This window comes from Lingula anatina, chromosome 4 (genome assembly GCF_051362555.1).
Source record: "Lingula anatina isolate TDL-2025a chromosome 4, LinAna3.0, whole genome shotgun sequence".
NCBI lineage: Eukaryota > Metazoa > Brachiopoda > Lingulata > Lingulida > Lingulidae > Lingula > Lingula anatina.
In genome coordinates, this window is record NC_141770.1 from 22,373,576 (window position 1) to 22,393,834 (window position 20,259).

At 34.2% G+C, this 20,259-nt stretch overlaps 2 protein-coding genes across 3 annotated transcripts; one reads left to right on the forward strand and one right to left on the reverse strand.

Annotated features, from left to right (window-relative positions):
• Window positions 1-58: 58 nt before the first annotated feature.
• Window positions 59-10,784, reverse strand: LOC106163654 (alanine--glyoxylate aminotransferase 2, mitochondrial). Of its 2 annotated transcripts, XM_013541313.2 has the most exons (14): window positions 10,635-10,784; window positions 10,030-10,097; window positions 8,173-8,357; window positions 7,565-7,688; window positions 6,928-7,022; window positions 6,097-6,190; window positions 5,522-5,587; window positions 5,275-5,406; window positions 4,866-4,958; window positions 4,480-4,552; window positions 4,211-4,359; window positions 3,439-3,588; window positions 2,919-3,017; window positions 59-2,488 (listed from the first exon to the last, which is right to left on the reverse strand). In XM_013541313.2, the coding sequence occupies exons 1-14, from the start codon at window positions 10,684-10,686 to the stop codon at window positions 2,381-2,383; spliced, it is 1,488 nt and encodes a 495-aa protein (XP_013396767.2). In that variant the 5' UTR covers window positions 10,687-10,784; the 3' UTR covers window positions 59-2,380. The 2 variants fall into 2 exon arrangements, with proteins under 2 accessions (XP_013396767.2, XP_086868258.1); XM_087012132.1 differs by lacking the exon at window positions 10,030-10,097 and having other exon boundaries at window positions 10,635-10,753.
• Window positions 10,770-19,429, forward strand: LOC106163649 (uncharacterized). Its single transcript, XM_013541307.2, has 7 exons — window positions 10,770-10,956; window positions 11,584-12,182; window positions 12,492-12,565; window positions 17,249-17,360; window positions 17,656-17,718; window positions 17,940-18,076; window positions 18,437-19,429. The coding sequence occupies exons 1-7, from the start codon at window positions 10,770-10,772 to the stop codon at window positions 18,564-18,566; spliced, it is 1,302 nt and encodes a 433-aa protein (XP_013396761.2). The 3' UTR covers window positions 18,567-19,429.
• Window positions 19,430-20,259: the final 830 nt, after the last annotated feature.

Consider the following 20,259-nt stretch of genomic DNA (forward strand, 5'->3'; position numbering starts at 1 on the left):
TTTTCTAGGCAAATGATATCAATCTTTTATTAAATTGGACATCAATGACACGAACCACTTTCCCAGGAAGACCAAAAACTATTTTATTTTAAAATGAAAGGCAGTAATAAATGCATATAATTGTGCACCATAATACATGATAAATTTTTTGTCTTGAACACAAAAAATTCAACTCCTGCATAGTTTTTAATATAATCTGTATAAAATCAACATAGACTCAATATTAATTTAGCCATCTACCTTGAGTGGAAGCATACAGCAGATTTCACTCTACATGATTCAGGCCTTAATCTGTGATTGAAAGCAATCCTCTTAAGCTGTGTCCACATCCAAGTTGATCTGTGGACTAACTGATCTGTGGATCAAATATGGTGCACACTTGAAAGTACACCGCATAATTCCCTAATGAATTCTTGGCCTCTGTAGCATGCCGCCCCTATAAGGGCAGAGCAATTAACTCTTTAAATCATTAGGGGATTGCATGGCATGCTTGCTAGTGGGTCACACCATACTTGATCCGAGTATCAGTTAGTTCATGGATCAACAGGTGCTTGTGGGAGAATGTTTCTCTACAAACTATGTGAAACATATAAGGATACTATCACAAGTAATTAAATTGACTCTGACATACTAATATCATAATATTCCAATTTTCCAAATAATATGGCTAAACATTTGCAATATATATGTAATGATGTATAAATTTCATTGTCAATATTCACATACAAAAATATACCCACCCTATATAAAAGTAAATTTCATAATAGCTTAATTATTGCTGATTATTAGCACCATTTGATTAATTATTATCAAAATCACCTATATTCATCATGATACTATACAATGAAGGTAGAGCAAGTATACGAACAGTATTTTTTTCAAGAAAAGTTGCATTTGGTATCTTTGTGTAAAGAAGTAAATAAGTCTGGTCCAACTTAGTTCTGATGTGAACAGACATTCCAACAAGGTCTATAAATACTTGTCACTCTAACTGAGATGGGTTATACTGAGTTAGATTACTACAGGAAGCCATTCTAATGGCTCAGAGGTAGGCTTACCTCAATGACCCTGCCAGTGAATAGGGACTAGATCTGCTCTCGGTCGTGAGATCACCATAATTAGACTCTGGGGTAGCGATAACACTCGCCAATTTAGCCAAATGCTAAAACTTACTTAAATTTGCTAAAGACAAAGGGCTTGATTTGGCATGTTTTAGTCAAATTATAACCATTTTGATAACAAATTGACAAAAAATGGTGATTTGGCTAACCAAAAGAAATTGATAGCGCTACCCCAGAGACTGCCTAGGCCTGCTAAATTGGACTGACCCAACTTGACTTGAAATACGACTTAAACCACCCTCAACAGACTCTTGACCAAGAAATACTTATATACTGGCATTTGATATTGAGCAGTTATCTCTAAGTTAAAATAATTTGACCCCTTATCCACTCATCTTGTAACCAATATAAATGCAGACTTACTGACAATTATGGTATGAAAATCCATTAGTTTTAATGTTGATGGATTAGTGGTCATCATACCAGTAAATACAGTATGTATTCATACTGTTTTAAACAATCTACAGTATTATTCCATCATTCAATTTAATATGTGTTTATCTTTTAATTACATAAACCTACTTTCTGGCATATGATCAGCTTGCTAGAACTTTCACACTCTTCATTACCAGCAAAATATAACTTAGGGCAAATGTAATCAATTTCGTTTTTTTCTTAAGTACTAACTGTACATACTTTAGCAGATCTAAGCCCAAGTTACAATGATTTGAAAGTCCCTGATTCTTAGATATCCACATTATCTAAATATGTAATCTACCAGTATAATCTTTTACAGAGTAGTATTATGGAGTATAGTACAAATTTACAAAATACTCAGTGCGCAAGTTCTGTTAAATGTGCTCGTGATGTATGTTTTTGATTAGAATGTATTTGCACTTATCATATACCTTGATTAAATACAGATAAAATAGAGAATAATACTTAAAAAGAAAACAAAAGTACTGACTAATTATCTCTTTTACAGGTAAACACAACAACTCCTCTTACCCTTAACATCAAATTACCATCTTATCATTAACAACAATGACAAACACTTACAAGTTAGGATAAAAAAGTCATTTTGCTGACCTTAAAGTACATTTTGATTTGTAATTAACACCTTTCAATCCTCAGATGCTATTTATGGAATTCAAAGTTTCTGAGCTGAACTCAAGTATTGCCTTAACACCTTGAGTACATTGGTTTTGGCATCAATTACTTAATCTAATAAAGCAAAAATAAAGAAGCACTGCATAAAATATTTTGTGTTGAAAGTTGAAAATATATTTTGAGATACTTCCTTCAGCCAAAATGCAGACCTACTGCTTGCCAATATCCCTGTGTTTCTCAAACACCTGGTTTAAGACACCAAGAGCATAATCAGCATCAGCTTTGGTGACACACATTGGTGGCTTGATACGAAACACCTGCAAAAAGAAGCAAGAGTATAAACTGAGAGATGTTGTAATAGAAACAGTAATTACTCTTGTATTTTGAATATAATTCAAAACCTTTCTTTGTTTCAAAATAAATAATATTTACAGTAGATCTTGCATATAGCTTACTAAATTGGACCACTTATTTTTGTCAATTAAAAGCAAAGCCTGTTATATGCACATGCTGTTCATATATGTTAAACAGGACTGAGACTTTCAGTTCCAGTACATTATAGGAAAGTGTCTGGTTTATGAGCGATCTTTTTTGTGTAAGTTCTAAATAAACTTCTTCTGTTCATCCTTATATTAAAAAATATCTAATTCTTCAGTCTTCTGTCCCTTCTGTGAGTAACAATCTTATTGATAAAAGGTGTAATCCTATGCATATTTTTCTAAGTAAAATAAAACAAGTTATACTCACATTCCCGTAGAATCCTCCTTTTCCTATCAGAATGCCCATTTCCTTGGTATCCTCCCAAATGGTCGCCATCTTGTCTGCAGGAAGAGGGGTGCGAGATGCCTGGAAAATAAGACATGACTTGGTGACTCCAACATCAGTTAATACTGTGCAAATTGTTCATAAGACAAAATAAAAAGAAATTTTAAACTGTGATAATCATTCGATATATAAATTTGATTAGTACAAAAAAGGGTCGAAAGCTTATATCTTTCAAAGGTTTATAATAATAGACTGATGGGCTGTCTTCCTCCTTTTAACCTATGATAATGACCTTGCTCACACTCATACAACTGTTATCAGTGACCATAACAATTCCTCATATTCATTTTTGTCCCTTGATTAATTTCTCAGTGACTACCTTACTTCCTAGCTACCATAAATCTTTTGCAACTTTCTACTAATATTTTCCAAGTTTTTTTGATCTTCTGAGTCTTTTTCACTGACCCTCTCAAACTGTTCAAAATTTCCTCGTCCCCCATACCTGATCAGTGACCATCTCAATTCCAATCATAAGTCCTTTCCCTCTCACATCTCCTACGATGTCATACTGGTCACGTAGTTTGGCGAGGCCTTCCAAGAAGTGCGTCCCCACCACAGCACAGTTCTCCTGTAGACCCTCTTCATCAATGATCTGTATACAGAGAATAGGCATGGATATACGGTTCTTACTCAATTTATTCAAAATACTAAAAGCCTGTTGGTAGTTACCTGTTGATTTTAAAATTTTTGAAAAGTTAGTTGGCTCCTTGTTAAAAGAAGTAAATTGTTGCGAGTGTCTGCAGATGAAATATCTTTGAAAACACTGAGGTGTTCAAAAATTTCAAGCAATGGCCATTTACAGACTTTTGTCTATCAAATTTATCAACTTATAAGTATGGTCATTTCTCTTTAAATTTTAATAAAATCAAAAAATCATATTTTTACAATTCTTCTTCAGAAATATGTCATGGCATTCCAGGAACTTCTTAAAAATTTGACAACTAAGCAAACAACGCTTGCTGATGTCAGGTAAAGAGTAGAATGTCATAAATGAAAGGGTGCTATCACTTGATAAGCAACACAAGCATTTACTAGTATGCCGAGTGTTTCTGCAATTATTTGACAGACCTGTGATGCAGTGACATGATTTCCAGCATAAACTGTTTTTACATATCCCCCACCTGAACTGCCCTATAACCTACCTTAAGAACTGCCCTATAGCCTACCTTAAGAACTGCCCTATAGCCTACCTTAAGAACTGCCCTATAGCCTACCTTAAGAACAGAAGATCCAACTGCGCATGAGACTGGGTTCCCACCAAAGGTATTAAAATGGAGAGCCTCCGCCATTACTTTGCCAATCTCTGGGGTAGTGACTACTGCTGCCAGGGGGATGCCATTACCCATGCCCTTGGCCATGGTGACTGAAATTAAACAACAAATTGTTTATAGCTTTTAACCCATTTTTTCCTCTTGCAGACTTTGTGTTACCTTTCAAGGACTGCTCCTTAATCCTATCCCAAAGATCAATGTCCAGTACTTACCTATATCTGGCTTGACCCCATGAGTTTCAAAGCCCCAATAATGGGAGCCAAGACGTCCAAATCCTGTCTGTACCTAGAGCCAAAACAAAATACACTTTTAACAAAAATAACAGATTTTTGTTTTGTAATACATAAGAAAACAGTATGATGGGTCTTTATAATTACATGTATTCAGACAAGCATACATATATATATAATCACATACATATGTATGTAAAATGATACATAACACAAATAATTTTCAAAAATTCAATACACATTGATACACATTCTGCCTGACTATGAAGTCAAATTGTATTAATAATGCATTTCCCCTCAATAAACTTTTACAGAAATGTGTCTTATGTACTTGCTAAAACTTAACCCTATCAAGTCAAGCCACCGACCTCGTCTGACACACACACTCCCCCCTTACTGTGCACCAAGTCAAATGCTTTCTTCAGGTAGCCCTTGGGGAACTGGACTGTGCCTCCTACTCCCTGGAAGAGAGAACATGTTTGAATGGTAAATAATCAGTATTTTCAATTAAGATCAATTAATCAAATTTTCCAAACTGTTAATCATTCTGAAAAAAATGATGGAAATTTAATGAGTGAGTTTAGTTTATGCCACAAAAATATTTAAAACTATAAAAATTTTTAACATAACTCCTAAAAACCAAGTTTGCTATGAAAATATAATCTGCAGTAAGTCTTCCAACTACCTTATTAATTAGACCCTGCCCTACCTAGAATGTCAACAACTGCTCAAGAGCATGGAACAGAACAACGAATGAATACAAATGAATATTTTCACCTGGATTGATTCAGCAAAAAATGCTCCAATTCTTCCTTTTGGCATGGTGTACCTCATCACCTCCTCCAGCTCATGGATGTATCTGTCGACTGCCTCACATGCACCCTCAGCACAGGCGCAGCTTCTGTTGGTCTGAAATCATTTATAATAGTTTTCTCTGTATCAATAATAATTTTCTCTGTCCTATTATAATTCTTATCATTATCATCATATGTACCAGTCAATCAGTCCATCACCAATGACATACCTGAACTGGCGAGTCCCTGCAATGCTTGCCTCCCCATACTCCACGATATGGATCTGCATTCATCGCCTGGAACATAGAGAGTAAAATCAAGTGACTAGCCTTTTAATTGCAAAATAACTTATGTGTTAGTTTCTTTGTTTCAGTTAGCTAACAAAGTCAACTACTTCCAAAACAGTACCAATGTGACCACATGCAACTGACAGGTGTAACATTTAAATTTCAGTTTTTTTGCTGTATAGTTTTTGAAGGCCAAGACAATGCTGTACAGGCATAAAATACCTCATTCAACAGGTCTCAACTGCACTTTTGATTCTACTTTTTTTCTATGTTCAAAATTAACTTTAATTCTTTGAAAATATGTATCTAACCACATTTTCAATATCAATTTTAGAAGTCAAAGTAAATTTTGCCACAAACTTAAAATATTAGACTCTTTTAAAAATACTGGAAAAAGTAAAGTGTTTAAAATTTATCAGAAATAATTACAGGTTCAGAAAATGCTGACTCTGACTGTCAATCATTTTGCATGACAACTTTTAAGTTTCAAAAATCACATCCCAACAGGTTATTCCTACTTGATGTATTCCAAATCCAGCAGGCATGTTGTACCTCCAGGTGGAGTGAGCAGTAAGACCTATCACATAGGGACTCACACCATGATATGCATTCCTGAAAATTATCAAATAAATAGATACAAACAACAACAAATATTAATAAATGAATAAGTCAATGAACGTATTGATGGAATAATCAGTCAGTAAACAAAGACACATACAAAAAATCAAATACATACATAAATGTATGACTTATAGAATAATAAAACCTTCTTATTCCTGGAATGTTCAAACAGTAAGCAAAAGGATGAATGAAAATAATTTAAACAAATATCAAAGGTTTATCCACTTTTTCATATGAGTAGGAAAAGACCTAACATTAAACATTAACATTTTAAATGTCACTGAAATAATCTACAAAGAAGAAAGTACAAATATACATCAGCCGAAGCATAAGCCATTGACTTTCAAAAATAGACTGATTACCAGTTTTTAATCTTAATTTATGAAATAACATATAATGTATTGCAAAGTTCTTAAGAGCTCTCTGTCATAATAGCACATGTTATATTCAAACCAGTTGGCCTGACAATATTCTGTTTACATCTTTTGCATTTTCAATTTCTTTCTCAAATCTACAACTTCATAGCATTACCAAACAAGCACCCACCAATAACCCACCACTCATTTACAAAGGGATACCAGATGAAATAAAAGAAACCCACCTCAATACCACCATCTTACATTCTTGCTATGTTCTAGGTTATAAAGAAAGCTAAACCCAGCTCTAACCCACCACTTAATATCATTATAGTGTAACAACCAATCCCACCATTTCAAACTTTCACCCACCTCAAACCCACCACCTCATAACATCCACTATACAGCCTTGCCATGTGAAGAGCCATATCATTAGCCTCAGAACCACTGTTAACAAAATAGACCACCTGAAATAATTATACAAAACTAGAATTCATGCTTTAGTGACTAACACTACAAAAAGACATTCACCAGATTTAGGGAAATAATTTTAACTTTTCAAGTCTGTACAGCTATTTACAATCATGCATGTCCAAACTTTGCAAGTGGCTAAAAGCAATTTTACCAATCATAGAAATAGGTCTTTTGTTCACCACTAAGTGAAAAGAATTTTAAGTCATTACTCTGGCTGAAATGAAGTTTGAGTACTGACTTAAATATGATAAGTGTTAGTTGTGACTGGAAATCCTGACTAAAAGAAAGGTTGACATACCACATATTTTCTATTATCATAATGGCAATAAACACTGGATGCAGGGTTAGCAATTATTTAATGGAGAATGCTAGTGCCCTTCTGTTTTCTGGCAAAGCACTGACAGATTCACTTGGCAACTGAATCTTATTCCTTCTCTTTGCAATGATAGAGTTATACTTTTTGCCTCTCCTCCTCCCCCCCTCCCCCACAAAAAAAAAAGAAAATAAGGAAGACCCTGCACCCTGAAATACATACAGACAGGTGTTCAGGTAGTTTAGCAGTAAGCTCCTCTGCATACTGGTGAACTGCAGGGTGCAAGTAGATGTTTGTTGTGTGCCACAGTTTTTTCATCTGGTCATCAGCAGCCTTCAGAGTTTTACTGAAATATAAGCACAGAACATGCATAAAGAACTCCCAATGGGCACATGATAAAATGCTATTAATTACAGAATGCATTTTTATCATATTATTACTGCATAATTCCATTTTTTAAATAATTCAATTATCAAAATAAAAAAAATCATTTTGTTCTCAATGACTGGTAAACCTGCATAGTAAAATTTAGTGTTTCACATTTCTCAGACATTATCCTGAACAAATCAGTTAAAGCCAGCTGAATCTGGGTGGAAATATCTATATCTAACTGTTTAGCTGAATACTGAGAACTGAAATATTTTACTTGAACAAGAAATTATTTTTGTCTGTAAAAGCTTGCAAAACACTGAACACAATCAAAACCAAAGTACACAACTTAATTCTGCAACGAAAAGCATGCAACATAGAATGACAAGATATATTTTAATGTGAATTATTTCTTTTAAGTTAGAAATATACAGTAGTGTCCAATTTCTCAGTCTACTCACGGATGGCAGTGTCCCACACTGACAGTGACAATCCCAGCAAAGAGATCCAGGTATCTCTTCCCATCTACATCCCACAGGTACTGCATGTGGCCCTGGTGGATCATCACTGGCTTCTTATAGTACACAAACATGCCAGGGTTCAGTTTGGTCTGGCGAACTTCTCTGGCTTTGTCATAGGAAATCCCCTAAAATATACATGTATATAACAGTAGATTTATGTGAAATTCATAAAACAGTTCAACAATATGATGGACAGTGTTTGCCTCTTAGGAAAATTAGTTGCTGGACCGAAAGTTCAGCCATCTTCAAAAGTAGCTGGCTCGAATGTCTGGCAGACATGGTGGGAAAACTTCTCAGCCCGTTCTGAAAGTTGTCGGCCCCGGGCAGACAGTCCAGCATTAATTTCTAACACTGATGATGGATCTAAACTCAATTTTCTCATCTGCTGCTTTGATATGTTTTGATATGTTTGGTGCATGTAGATAAAAATGCTACTTGTGACAGTTAATTAAGTACCAAAGTAAGAGATCTAAACGTAAAACAAATATTGTGTGTGCCTGAGTGTATACATGTGTGAGTCTCAGAGTGCATGACTCTTAGCAAATGTATTTTTGAGAAGGGTTATGCAGGCCCGTAGCCAGGGGGGGTTCGGGGGGTTCGAAAGAACCGCCCTTTTGCTTGGAAAAGGTCCACTCTGGGTAAATTTGATCTAGTTACATGAAGTTTTTACAGAAAAAAGGTCCACTTTTCCAGAAAAAGAACCCCCTTTTGAAATTGCTGGCTACGGGCCTGTTATGTGTGTGAGTATGCACGTACATGCCTACGTATATACAGATAAAGAAAGTGAGGCAAATGAAGGCAACAAAATGCTCCTTTTGTTCAAGGCTACGAATGGTATCACTTGAAGCATTAAATAGGTCGACCACACCTGATATGTTTCTGATTTAAATCATAAGGTGGCATAGATATGATGGTATATAAAAATTATAGTTTAATTTCATAAGTTCCATAATGTGATGGTGTTATATTTGATTTTCTGATCTGCAAAGTGTTTTTAAATGTCAGCTGCGTGTTACTTGAAATGTTACTTGTAACAGATTATTAAAGTAAAAGATAGAGGACTAAATTTTAAAAAAATATTATCATAAGAAATTGGTTCTGCTACAGACATCATCAGCATCCCTATATCATCAACGGAACAGCAGTGTGTATTTTGTGTGCATGTAATATGCGGGAATGCACACATCTGTGTGTATGTACATGTGTGTGCACTTTAACACATACATTTGTGGTGAAGGGTATGTGTGTGCATATATGATGTTCATATGTATGAATGCTTAAAGGGATAATAACTCTTCGTATGAGATCTATATTTCACAATAAAAACATTGTGAATAACTCATAGAAATATTATATATTCTGTTTTACCACAAAAACGGAAGTTATAGCTATTATTCTGATATCTGAGCTTGTCTTTAGATCACGTGACCTCCATTGATGGCTATACTCTATTAAAATCTCTTAAGAGATTTTAACAAAAAACCAAAAAACCAAAATCTCTTAAGAGATTTTAACAAAAAACCAAACTTTTTAGAAAAAAAAACAGGGACTAACTTTGAATGTAAAAATGGATTCATTTATAACCATTGGTAAGTATGGGAAAATTGTTGTTTACTCCAGGAAAATTCATATTTTGGCCGAAACGAAGAGTTATTATGCCTTTAAATGTGCATTTATGTACATGCCTGTGTGTACTGTATACAGATCAAGTGATTAAAATGCAGGGAACAAAATCCTCTATCCTCCTTTTTTTCAAGGCTATGACTGGTAACGCTTGAAGCATTAAGTAGGTCATACCTGGTATGGTTCTGGTTTAAAATCACATGGTGGCATTTGCGGTGCAGAACTCATACAACGTATAGCACCTAAAATAACATGAGAACAAGCTCTATTTAAACAAAGCCATTAGTTGCAATCTAACCAAACAACTGATAAGCTTAGAGGTTATGTATAAAAATTGTTTGAACAGCTTTTCTGAAAATTCATTTATGTAAGGCAAATAATTCTTGGGCTTAAAAATGCCTGGACAAAAAATGATAAAATTTTATTTTATTTGATCGCCAGTTTTTAAAAAAAGTTAAAAATTTTTAAAAATCATTTCTTACACAAATTCGAACGCTTCAGCAAATCCTTTCACCTTATAATAAATGTTACTAAAACTTCATTTTCACAATACTGATAAAGTTTCAATTGATTCAATACAGCGATTTTATACAATTAACTACTTTAGTGAACTTCAAGTTCAAGCAAAACACGATTGACCCAGTTTTTATTTTGAGTTACACTGTATAACAACTTTGACCTACTTATCACGCAGATTTCCCACGTCTCATTTTAGATATATAAAATGCTGTTCGCTCATTTCCTTCCATACCCACCTTGATTATAAAACGTTTAATTACCTGTTCTAACGTTACGCCCTAGAGCTCCATAAATTTTGGAAAATAAAGCCATTTCGGCACCTATCTGAAAGCGGAAGTTGCTGGGCACCTGTCAACCTGCGGACTTCCTGCACATGCTCAGAACGAGCATCCAGCATGGCGGAAGGAGGCAAGGACGACGAAGACAATCCCTTTTCATTTAAGAAATTCGTGAAGAAATCTAAAGCAGGGAGCTCTAGAAATAATCCTAGAGGCCATGACGAGGAGGACTTCGATATATTTGATGTTCCCGATGTCCCTTTATCTACCGAAAGTCATAAAAGCAAGAAAAATCAACATGTTGGTGGGTGGACCTGAAAAGTGAAATTCACAACATTGTATTTTTAAACTGATCAGCTGACTATGTGTACACTATTTGATAAACTTTGATGACAGTCAGTTTTATTTAAGTCATTGATGTGAAATGTCCCCTTGATATACTAACGGCGTTATACTTTAATATATTTAATTGTCGATTGATTATTATGATTATTTCAATTTTGTGGAATATCCATCATAACTAAGACGATGATGTTCCCTTTTTATTTTTGAGAGAATTTTCGTACAAGAATAAATACTTAATTTCATGAGTTATGAAAGAATGAGATATCGACATAAGGTACTTTTATTTGAAAGTTTTATCATTTTTCAAGATCTGAATTGGGGAAAAATAAGTAGCTTTGTAGGATATGTGGTCAAAGGTAATGTGGCTACGGGCATTTTCAGACGTGCATATAGTATATCTTTAAGTATTGTGTAGATTATAAAGAAAGTTGGTTTGTTATGTTACAGAAAAAACATATATATTTTACTTTGAAGTGCATACTTGTGGTCCAGTATGTATTTAGGAGGCAGACCATATCATACAGTTACTTTTTTCTTATGTTTTATGTTTGTTTGTTTTTTACTGGAAATGTTTTAAATTTTTCAGATAAAACAAAGAAAAAAGATGATGAGGGAAACCCATTTTCCTTCAAGAAATTCCTTCAGGGTCAGAGTTCATCCTCAAGGCCAAATACACGGAGTGACTCAAGTGGAAACTTTAGTTCAGTGCCACCAGATGTCGCTAGCGATTTACCAGACTTTGTGCAGGATCAATTTGATAGACAGAGATTAAGAGACAGACCTGGCAGGGACTTAGAGTTACCAGACTTTGCCTTGGATACCAGTGTGACAAATGCTATTAATTTACCTAGTCCTAATATAGACCACGGCAGTGGCACTAACAGTAATCCAACAATCCCATTGGATATAGATCCAGTTATTCCATTGGATATAAATCCACCAATAGACAGGGTTCCAGTCAATGGACATGTGCATGCTGCAGAGACAGGTGCCTCAGGGGGCATAAGTAATGACTTAATTTTGGGAAATTCTCCCAGAAAAGCTGCTTTACCAGACTTCTTATCGGACAGTGCTCTTGGTGGAAGCCCCCCATTTGGTGGGGACTGGACTACAGAAGGCTTACCCAATGGAGACAGTATAGCATATCATGTTACTAGTGGAAGTCTAGAGTTAGAAGTTAGGAGGGTGGGTAACTCTCTCAAAGTTTTGGATTTATTATAATAGATATTGAATTCAGAAATTGGAATTTTAGAACTTTAAGTGAAAAAGATACAGCAGTGGTAGAGTCATGAATGAAAATTGCTCACTGTGCCTGATTTTTTATGTGCTTAAAGCCTGCCTCACATTTGAACAGCTTTAGCTTGCATTTTAGATAATACTGCTGAAATCTAGGATGTATGCTTTTGATGAACTTTAAGATTTTCTTTTGTTGTTGCTTTAACACTTGCTCTTGTTGTAGTTTTGTCACATGTCATATCTTCAATTTGTTTTCAGCTCCAACAGGAGAATGCTGCTCTCAGACAACAACTGGAGGATGCCAGACAACAGGCAGAGGTTGAGTCAAGAAGGTAATCATTTTTATGTACAGACACAGATGTGTCTGTACATATAGCCATCATCTGCGTCTGTCGTCGCCGCCGTCGCCGTCGTCGCCGTCGCCGTCGCCGTGCACATTTACCGATAACACGATAAGTGGAAAACTGTTTTTTCTTTTGGCTTGAAACTTACAGAACTAATGAATATTCATAATACGCAGGTCAAGTTCGAAAATCAGCATGATCGGGTCACTTATAGGGAATTTATGCTGTTTTTTCACTTTTTTCAGCATAAATGAAGCAACGATAACACGATAAGTGGAAAACTGTTTTACTTTTTGGCTTGAAACTTACAGAACTGATGAATATTCATAATACGCAGGTCAAGTTCGAAAATCAGCGTGATTGGGTCATTTTTAATGAATTTAGGCTATTTTTTCTCTTTTTTCAGCATAAATGCAGCACCGATAACATGATAAGTGGAAAACCATTTTACTTTTTGGCTTGAAACTTACAGAACTGATAAATATTCATAATACGCAGGTCAAGTTCGAAAATCGGCATGATTGGGTCATTTTTTTGTGAATTTAGGCTATTTTTTCTCTTTTTTCAGCATATATATACAGCACCGATAACACGATAACTGGAATACCGTTTTGGCTTTTGGCTTGAAACTTAGAGAACTGATAAATATTTATAATACGCAGGTCAAGTTCGAAAATCAGCATGATCGGGTGACTTGTAGGGAAGTTATGCTGTTTTTTTTTATACTTTTTTCAGCATATATGCAGCACCGATAACACAATAAGTGGAAAACAGCTTTACTTTTTGGCTTCAAACTTACAAAACTGATGAAGATTCATAATCCGCAGATCAAGTTCAAAAATCAGCATGGTCAAGCCATTTTTAGGGGAGTTATGCTATTTTTTCACTTTTTTCAACATATATGCAACACTGATAACACTATATAAGAAAAACAGATAGGCCAATTGTCATTATACTTACAGGAGTGGTCAATCTTACTAAAATGCAGGTTGAGTTGGAAAATCAGCATAATCTGGCCATTATTTTAGAAGTTATGCTGTTTTTTCACATTTCCTCAGATTCAATTTTTTAAGCATGTTAACAGTCTCATTATTTAACTAATAAGATACGTAAAAGTGTTTGTTTGATATTTCCTGCATCTTTACAACATTGTTAGTTGATTATGTAAAAATGATGGTAAACTTGATATCATGTATTGTGTAATAAAGTGTCAAAAATGGAAATAAACTCATATCATATCATATTGCAGTTTGTTAGATTCAATCATCAACTATGTTCAGAATCTCAGAATGGAGGAAATTGGACATTTAACACTGTTCTATTGATATTTTTCCCATCTCATCAATTTTCTTAGTTGGTCATATAAAAATGGAAGTATACTGTTTATTTTGTTTTGTTTAAAAAGTGTTAAAATGGAAATAAACCCATTTCAGAACAGTGCTGTCTTTTTTACAGTTTGGCATTTTTAAGATGTGACTTTGAAGTTCCATGAGCCTGCAGATCTTTGCTAGTCACATTTTCTGAATATCCATGATACTAATATTTTATGATTAAAAATTGATGGTCATTATGCTGTAAAACATTATGTAATATTGCATCAAAATTTGAAGAAACCCCTATTTTGGGCACTGCTCCCATGATGACCATTTAAGGAAAGTCATGTCACTTACTGTTTTCAAACTTACAGGAAAGAAACATGGGACTAAAATACAGCTTCAGTAGGCAATGCAGTCTGTTTGGTAAATTTTTCTGGTAGTAAAGCAGTTTTTTTTGTAAAAATTTAATTTTTCACATATTGGCATTTTCAATGTATGACTTTGAAGTTCCATGATCCTGAAGACTTTTGCTTGTCACATTTTCTGAATATGCGTTATACTAATATTTTATAATTAAAAATTGATGGTCATTATGCTGTTAAACATTATGTAATGTTGCATCAAAATTTGAAGAAACCCCTGTTTTGGGCACTGCTCCCATGATGACCATTTAAGGAAAATCGTGTCAATTACTGTTCTCAAACTTACAGGAAAGAAACATGGGTCTAAAATACAGCTTCAGTAGGCAATGCAGTCTGTTTGGTAAATTTTTCTGGCAATTAAACAGTTTTTTGTGAAAATGTAATTTTTCACATATTGGCATTTCCAAGGTGTGACTTGGAACCTCCACGGGCTTGAAGACCCATGCTAGTCACATTTTCTGAAAATTCATGACACTTATATTTTATTATTAAAAATCGATGGTCATTATGCCGTTAAGCATTATGTAATGTTGCATCAAAATAGAAGAAAACACAATTTTGGGTGCTGCTGCCTTGATGACCATTATGGGAAAACTGTGTTACTTATGACTGTCAAACTTTCAAAAAAGAAACACAGGACTAAAATGCAGCCTGAGTTGGAAAAGCAGTCTAATTGGCTTCTTTTTCTGGAAGCTATACATTTTAGTGTAATATTCATTATCTTTTTGGCATATTCATTGTGGGACTCAGAGCTCCCATGAACATGAAGCCGAATGGTAATCATATTTTCTACATGTCCATCCTATTTATAGTCAATAAACAAAAATTGGTGATAATTATTCTCTAATTTATTATGTAATGTTACATCAAAATTGACAACAATCTTTTTGCACTGCTACTGCAAACATTATGAAAAGAAAACTGTGCTACTTATTATCATTTTTAACTTACAAGTACGATTTTTAGGATTGGCCTTCAGCTCATATGAGAAAACCAGCTCTATTGGATTATCATTTTTATTGAATTTATGCATTTTTTGTGAAATTTTCATTTTTCTCATTCTGGCACTTTCTAAGTATAAACTTGAACTCCGATGGGCCTGAAGCCTTATGCTTTTAATTTCGTCTGTGTTACCTGTTGTGCATAAGTTGATGTTGACTGTGCAGTTAAACATAATGTATTATTGCATCAGGATTGGTAGTCTCCTATTTTGGGCATTATGGTTTTGTGCTTTTCTTAAAGTGTGACTTATGGGCCTAAAGACCTTTGAGTGGGTCAGTCTGTAAATTACCCTTGGGTATCACTAGATTAATTTCAGAGTTATAAAGTCATTTGCCTTAATAGGTCATTAAATGAGATTACATAAAGCACACTTGTTGATATTTCCCTGTAAACTCCCAAAGGTAAAGCTCTCTGCTAGATTAATAATAAGGAAGCAGTGATAATTATGCAGGTAAATTTTGTTTAATATTGCAAATAAGTTTTAAATAATATATATATATATATATATATATATATATATATATATATCAAACTGGAAGATTAAAAGTTTGAATAGCATCTTCATTGGAATTATATTTACCTCAAGCTCTGCCAAGGAGGTCATATTTTCACCCCCGTTTGTCTGTCATCCACATAACACAAAAAGTTATGGACTGATTTTGCAGAAATTTTCAGGAACTGTCGGAAGTGGGCCAAAGAGGACAATGATTAATTTTTGGTGGTGGTCTGGAACAATAATCAATCAATTATCAATAATAATCAACAATTGCTGCCTTGGCAGAGGTCTGCACTCTCAAAGTGCTTTTCTAGCTTTGTTGTTTTCCTTTATAATTTTTTCTCAAACACTTGCATTTGTGACTTTTAACTCTCATCTGCCTGGGGCTCTGCACATTTTCTGTATTTCCACATAAGCAGTTGTATTGTTTTTTATGTCTTTAAACATTATGTAATATTATTTTATGCACTGTCATCATTTTTCAAATATTGAGAGTTTCATAATGTGAATTTGAACTCTCATGGTCCTGAAACTGTAATTTTATTGAAGGGGTGGACCATCTTCTGGGTCTTCCTGAAGACAGTCAGGTTATTAAGTTTATATTGACTGGTATCTATTTTTTTCTGTTGGAAGACCATCAAAATGGAGGATGGATCAACATAGATACTTTGTAATACTGTCAGAAAATATCTCTGGGTCCGCTCCTGTTATTGACCATGTTACCTGTTGTGCAAGATTAAAATTCAGTGTTGACTGACAGTGCTATTATAAGCATTATTTATTATTGCATCAAAATTGACAAAATGACCTTTTTTGCATCTTTATTTTCTGTTTTTTGTCTGTACATTTGACAGCTTTGCTGCCTTGTTATGTTTTAGTTTTACCCTTGTCATATCTGCATGATTGCTTACATTATGCAGTAGGCTGTAAAATCAGAAAATATGTTTCGAGTAACACAAGGAGTAAATTTGCATGAATTTCATGAGTTTCAGTTTATACATTGCCAAAAAATGTTGCACATAATGTGTTCAAGATAAACAAGAATTTGACTAATAAGAAAATTTACTGTATATGTCAAATTCAGTTGGTATTTGGCTTTGGTAGTTACGTAATAGTACGCGTTGAACTTGGCCTAAACTGATTACCAACATATTGTTTGTTATACTTGAAAAATAAAAGTGTGCGATCCTTTGTCAGCACAGTTTTGGGAATCTTATAATTTGATGGCAAAATATGATTTTGAAATAAGTAGTTAAAATTTTTTTATGATTATACCTATAAAGTTTGTTCTTATTAAGAATAAAGTGAGGTTTTCATCAAGTTGCTTTCGTCATGTTAATGAAATAGAGGTGTCAGTTCGGCATGCAAATCTTTGTATTTCATTCTTTTGATTATTAGTTGAATATATTTCTTAATAACTACCTTGATTTTACAGAGTTGCCAAAATTTTGAAAGAAAAAGAAGCCACACAGAAACGTGAGAGTGAGGAGACAGCTGCTTTGGAGAAAATGGTACAGCAAGTGGAGGCCAATCTTGAAACTACAACAGTAAGAAAGTGATATGTTTGTGAGATTTATAAAACAAAAGGATAAAGTAGATGTATCTTCATTTAAAATAAGCAGATATATTTAATCAGTATTACTTTTAACAGTTGATAATCAGAGTTTAAATTAAATTTGCTAACTTAAAATATGAACGAAGGTCATAAAATAGGCTTGGGATTTCATGGTTTGGTCAGTGATAACCAAATATTATGGTTGATTATTAATGACGCAATTTGTGTTGTTAATAATAATAATATTACTCATTGGCACTTGATTTTCTCTGAATCTCCTTTTACAGCAAAGAGCTGTGCGGGCAGAGAGTAAAGTGGCCAGTTTAAAGCAAGACGTTAAAAATTTACAGGTAAAATCAAAAATGTCTCATTTTAACTTGAATACTGTAGGAAATAAAACGTGCCTCACAATATGTCAGTGGTTTTAACACTTCTGCACAATAATACTAGGATCTTAAAAGATGAATTTTTTTCTGAAGAGAATAAATGACTTTTTACGTATGAAGCTGAGAGATGCTGGAAAAAAGCTATTTCACCAAAATTTTATTTTACAAAAACCTCTGTTATTCAGGGTCAGATCTCATCGTTAACAGCAGAGAACACAGCTCTGCGGTCAGGGGACAATTTACATGGTGCAATGAGAGAAAAAGCAAGATATGCCTCAGAACAAATTAAAGCTGCTGCTACCAATGCTGAACTTTCACTTAAGTAAGTGCTTTTTAGGAGTTTTAAATTTATTGAAGTGCAGGTAAATGTGAAGAAGACAATGTTTTTTTATCAAAAAAGTTTTTTTTTTTTTACTTGGATAGAAATTTGACATGATCATTGTTAAAATTGTGTGATGTAGAATAGCCGAAATAAAAATAAACAGAACTTTATGCCCATAAATTTTGAATAGAAAACTATGCCAAATTATGGTGTTGGTAATTGTTGGAAATCATCTCAGGAACAAAGGCATAGCATCTCAATATAGAATATCAACATTTCAAACTTAAAATTTGTACGTTATTGTATTAGGAGTGTTGCTAATATGTGTGTATGATGATATTGACCTACTCATCCTTTCAGGCACCTTTTGGGTGGTGTAGATTCTATGAAACTGGTCGCCAACATGTTGGCACATATCGACATGGTAACAGAACAGCCACCTACAGGCGACTCTGCTCAGGGACATCATAATCCAGGCACTGGCGAATAGTGCTGAACACAGTGCAGTGTCTTAACAGTATAGATGACAGATTGAGGAGGTGTTTACTCTCAGAAGTTTCTTTTTTATTAGGGAACTGGAAAAGAAATATACTGGGGGAGGGGCTGAGAAGGCAATAATCTGTTTTTATGGATGATGCTGTTTTGTTTATGAAATCAAAATTATTCCCAGGCAGACTTTCAATATTTCAATTTTATGGTTTAAGTTTGTCACACTGCTGTAATGTGATATTACAATCTTGGTATGTTTTTTTTTTTCTTTTTTAAGCAGGGCTAATATGATTTATGATTTAGAAATAACTACAGTCTGAATGTGGAGGCAAATGTAGAATGATACTCTTGGTGCTGATGACAAGTTGATTTTGAGATTTTTTTCTGTTTTGTCCTTCAGGTTTTCCTTAAATTTAACACTGAATTGATTACAAAGTGACTTGACAGATACCCGACTCATTACCCTCATCTTGTTGTTTAAAAGTACACACAGTTTAAACCTCAGTTTGCACACAATTGGAGGTATCAATTTGACAAATTTATTCATACTGTACAACTGAGATATTGGGCAATGCACAACTGTGAAATCAAGCCATTTACCTTGAATAGCTTGAACTTTTTGCATCACAATTTTTACCGTTTTGGTCTTTCCTACTTTCTTGTAAAGTTTGTCAAGTGTGGACATTGCATGCAAAGTTGGCTTAATTTTCCCTTTAAAAATGTTTGTATGATTCAAAAGTATTGAAAACTTGTCAGCTCTCATGTTTTTATGCTTCCATTAAGTCATAAGTAACAAGATTATTTATATTTTAAGAATTGTCACACTTAAATAAGAATGCTGAATAAAGATATTATTTACAGAAATGATTTTTTATGTACAGACACAGATGTGTCTGTACATATTGCCATCACCTGCGTCTGTCGTCGCCGTCGCCGTCGCCGATGCCGATGCCGGCGCCGTGCACTTTCCTTGTAAACACGATAAGTGGAGGGCAGTTTTACTTTTTGGCTTTATATGTACAGAGCTGATGAATATTCATAAAACGCAGGTCAAGTTCGAAAACCAGCATGATCGGGCCATTATTGTAGAAGTTATGCTGTTTTTTCACTTTTCAGCATATATGCAACCCTGTAAACACATTTTAAGGAAAACCGTTAGGCCTGTTGTCATGAAACTCACAGGAGTAATCAATCTTACTAAAACGCAGGTCAAGTTCGAAAATCGGCATGATCGGGCCACTATTTTAGTAGTTATGCTGTTTTTTCATTTTTCAGCATATATACAACACTGTAAACACAATATAAGAAAAACAGATAGGCCAATTGTCATTTAACTCACAAGAGTGGTCAATCTTACTAAAACGCAGGTTGAGTTCGAAAATCAGCATAATCGGGCCATTATTTTAGAAGTTATGCTGTTTTTTCAAATTTCCTCAGATTCAACTGTTAGGCATGTTAACAGTCTCATTAATGAACTAATAAGATACGTAAAAGTGTTTGTTTGACATTTCCTGCATCTTTACAACATTGTTAGTTGATTATGTAAAAATGATGGTAAACTTGTTATCGTGTATTGTGTAATAAAGTTTCCAAAATGGAAATAAACTCATATCATTGCAGTTTGTCAGATTCAATCATTCACTATGTTCAGAATCTCAGAATGGAGGAAATTGGACATTTAACACTTTTGTATT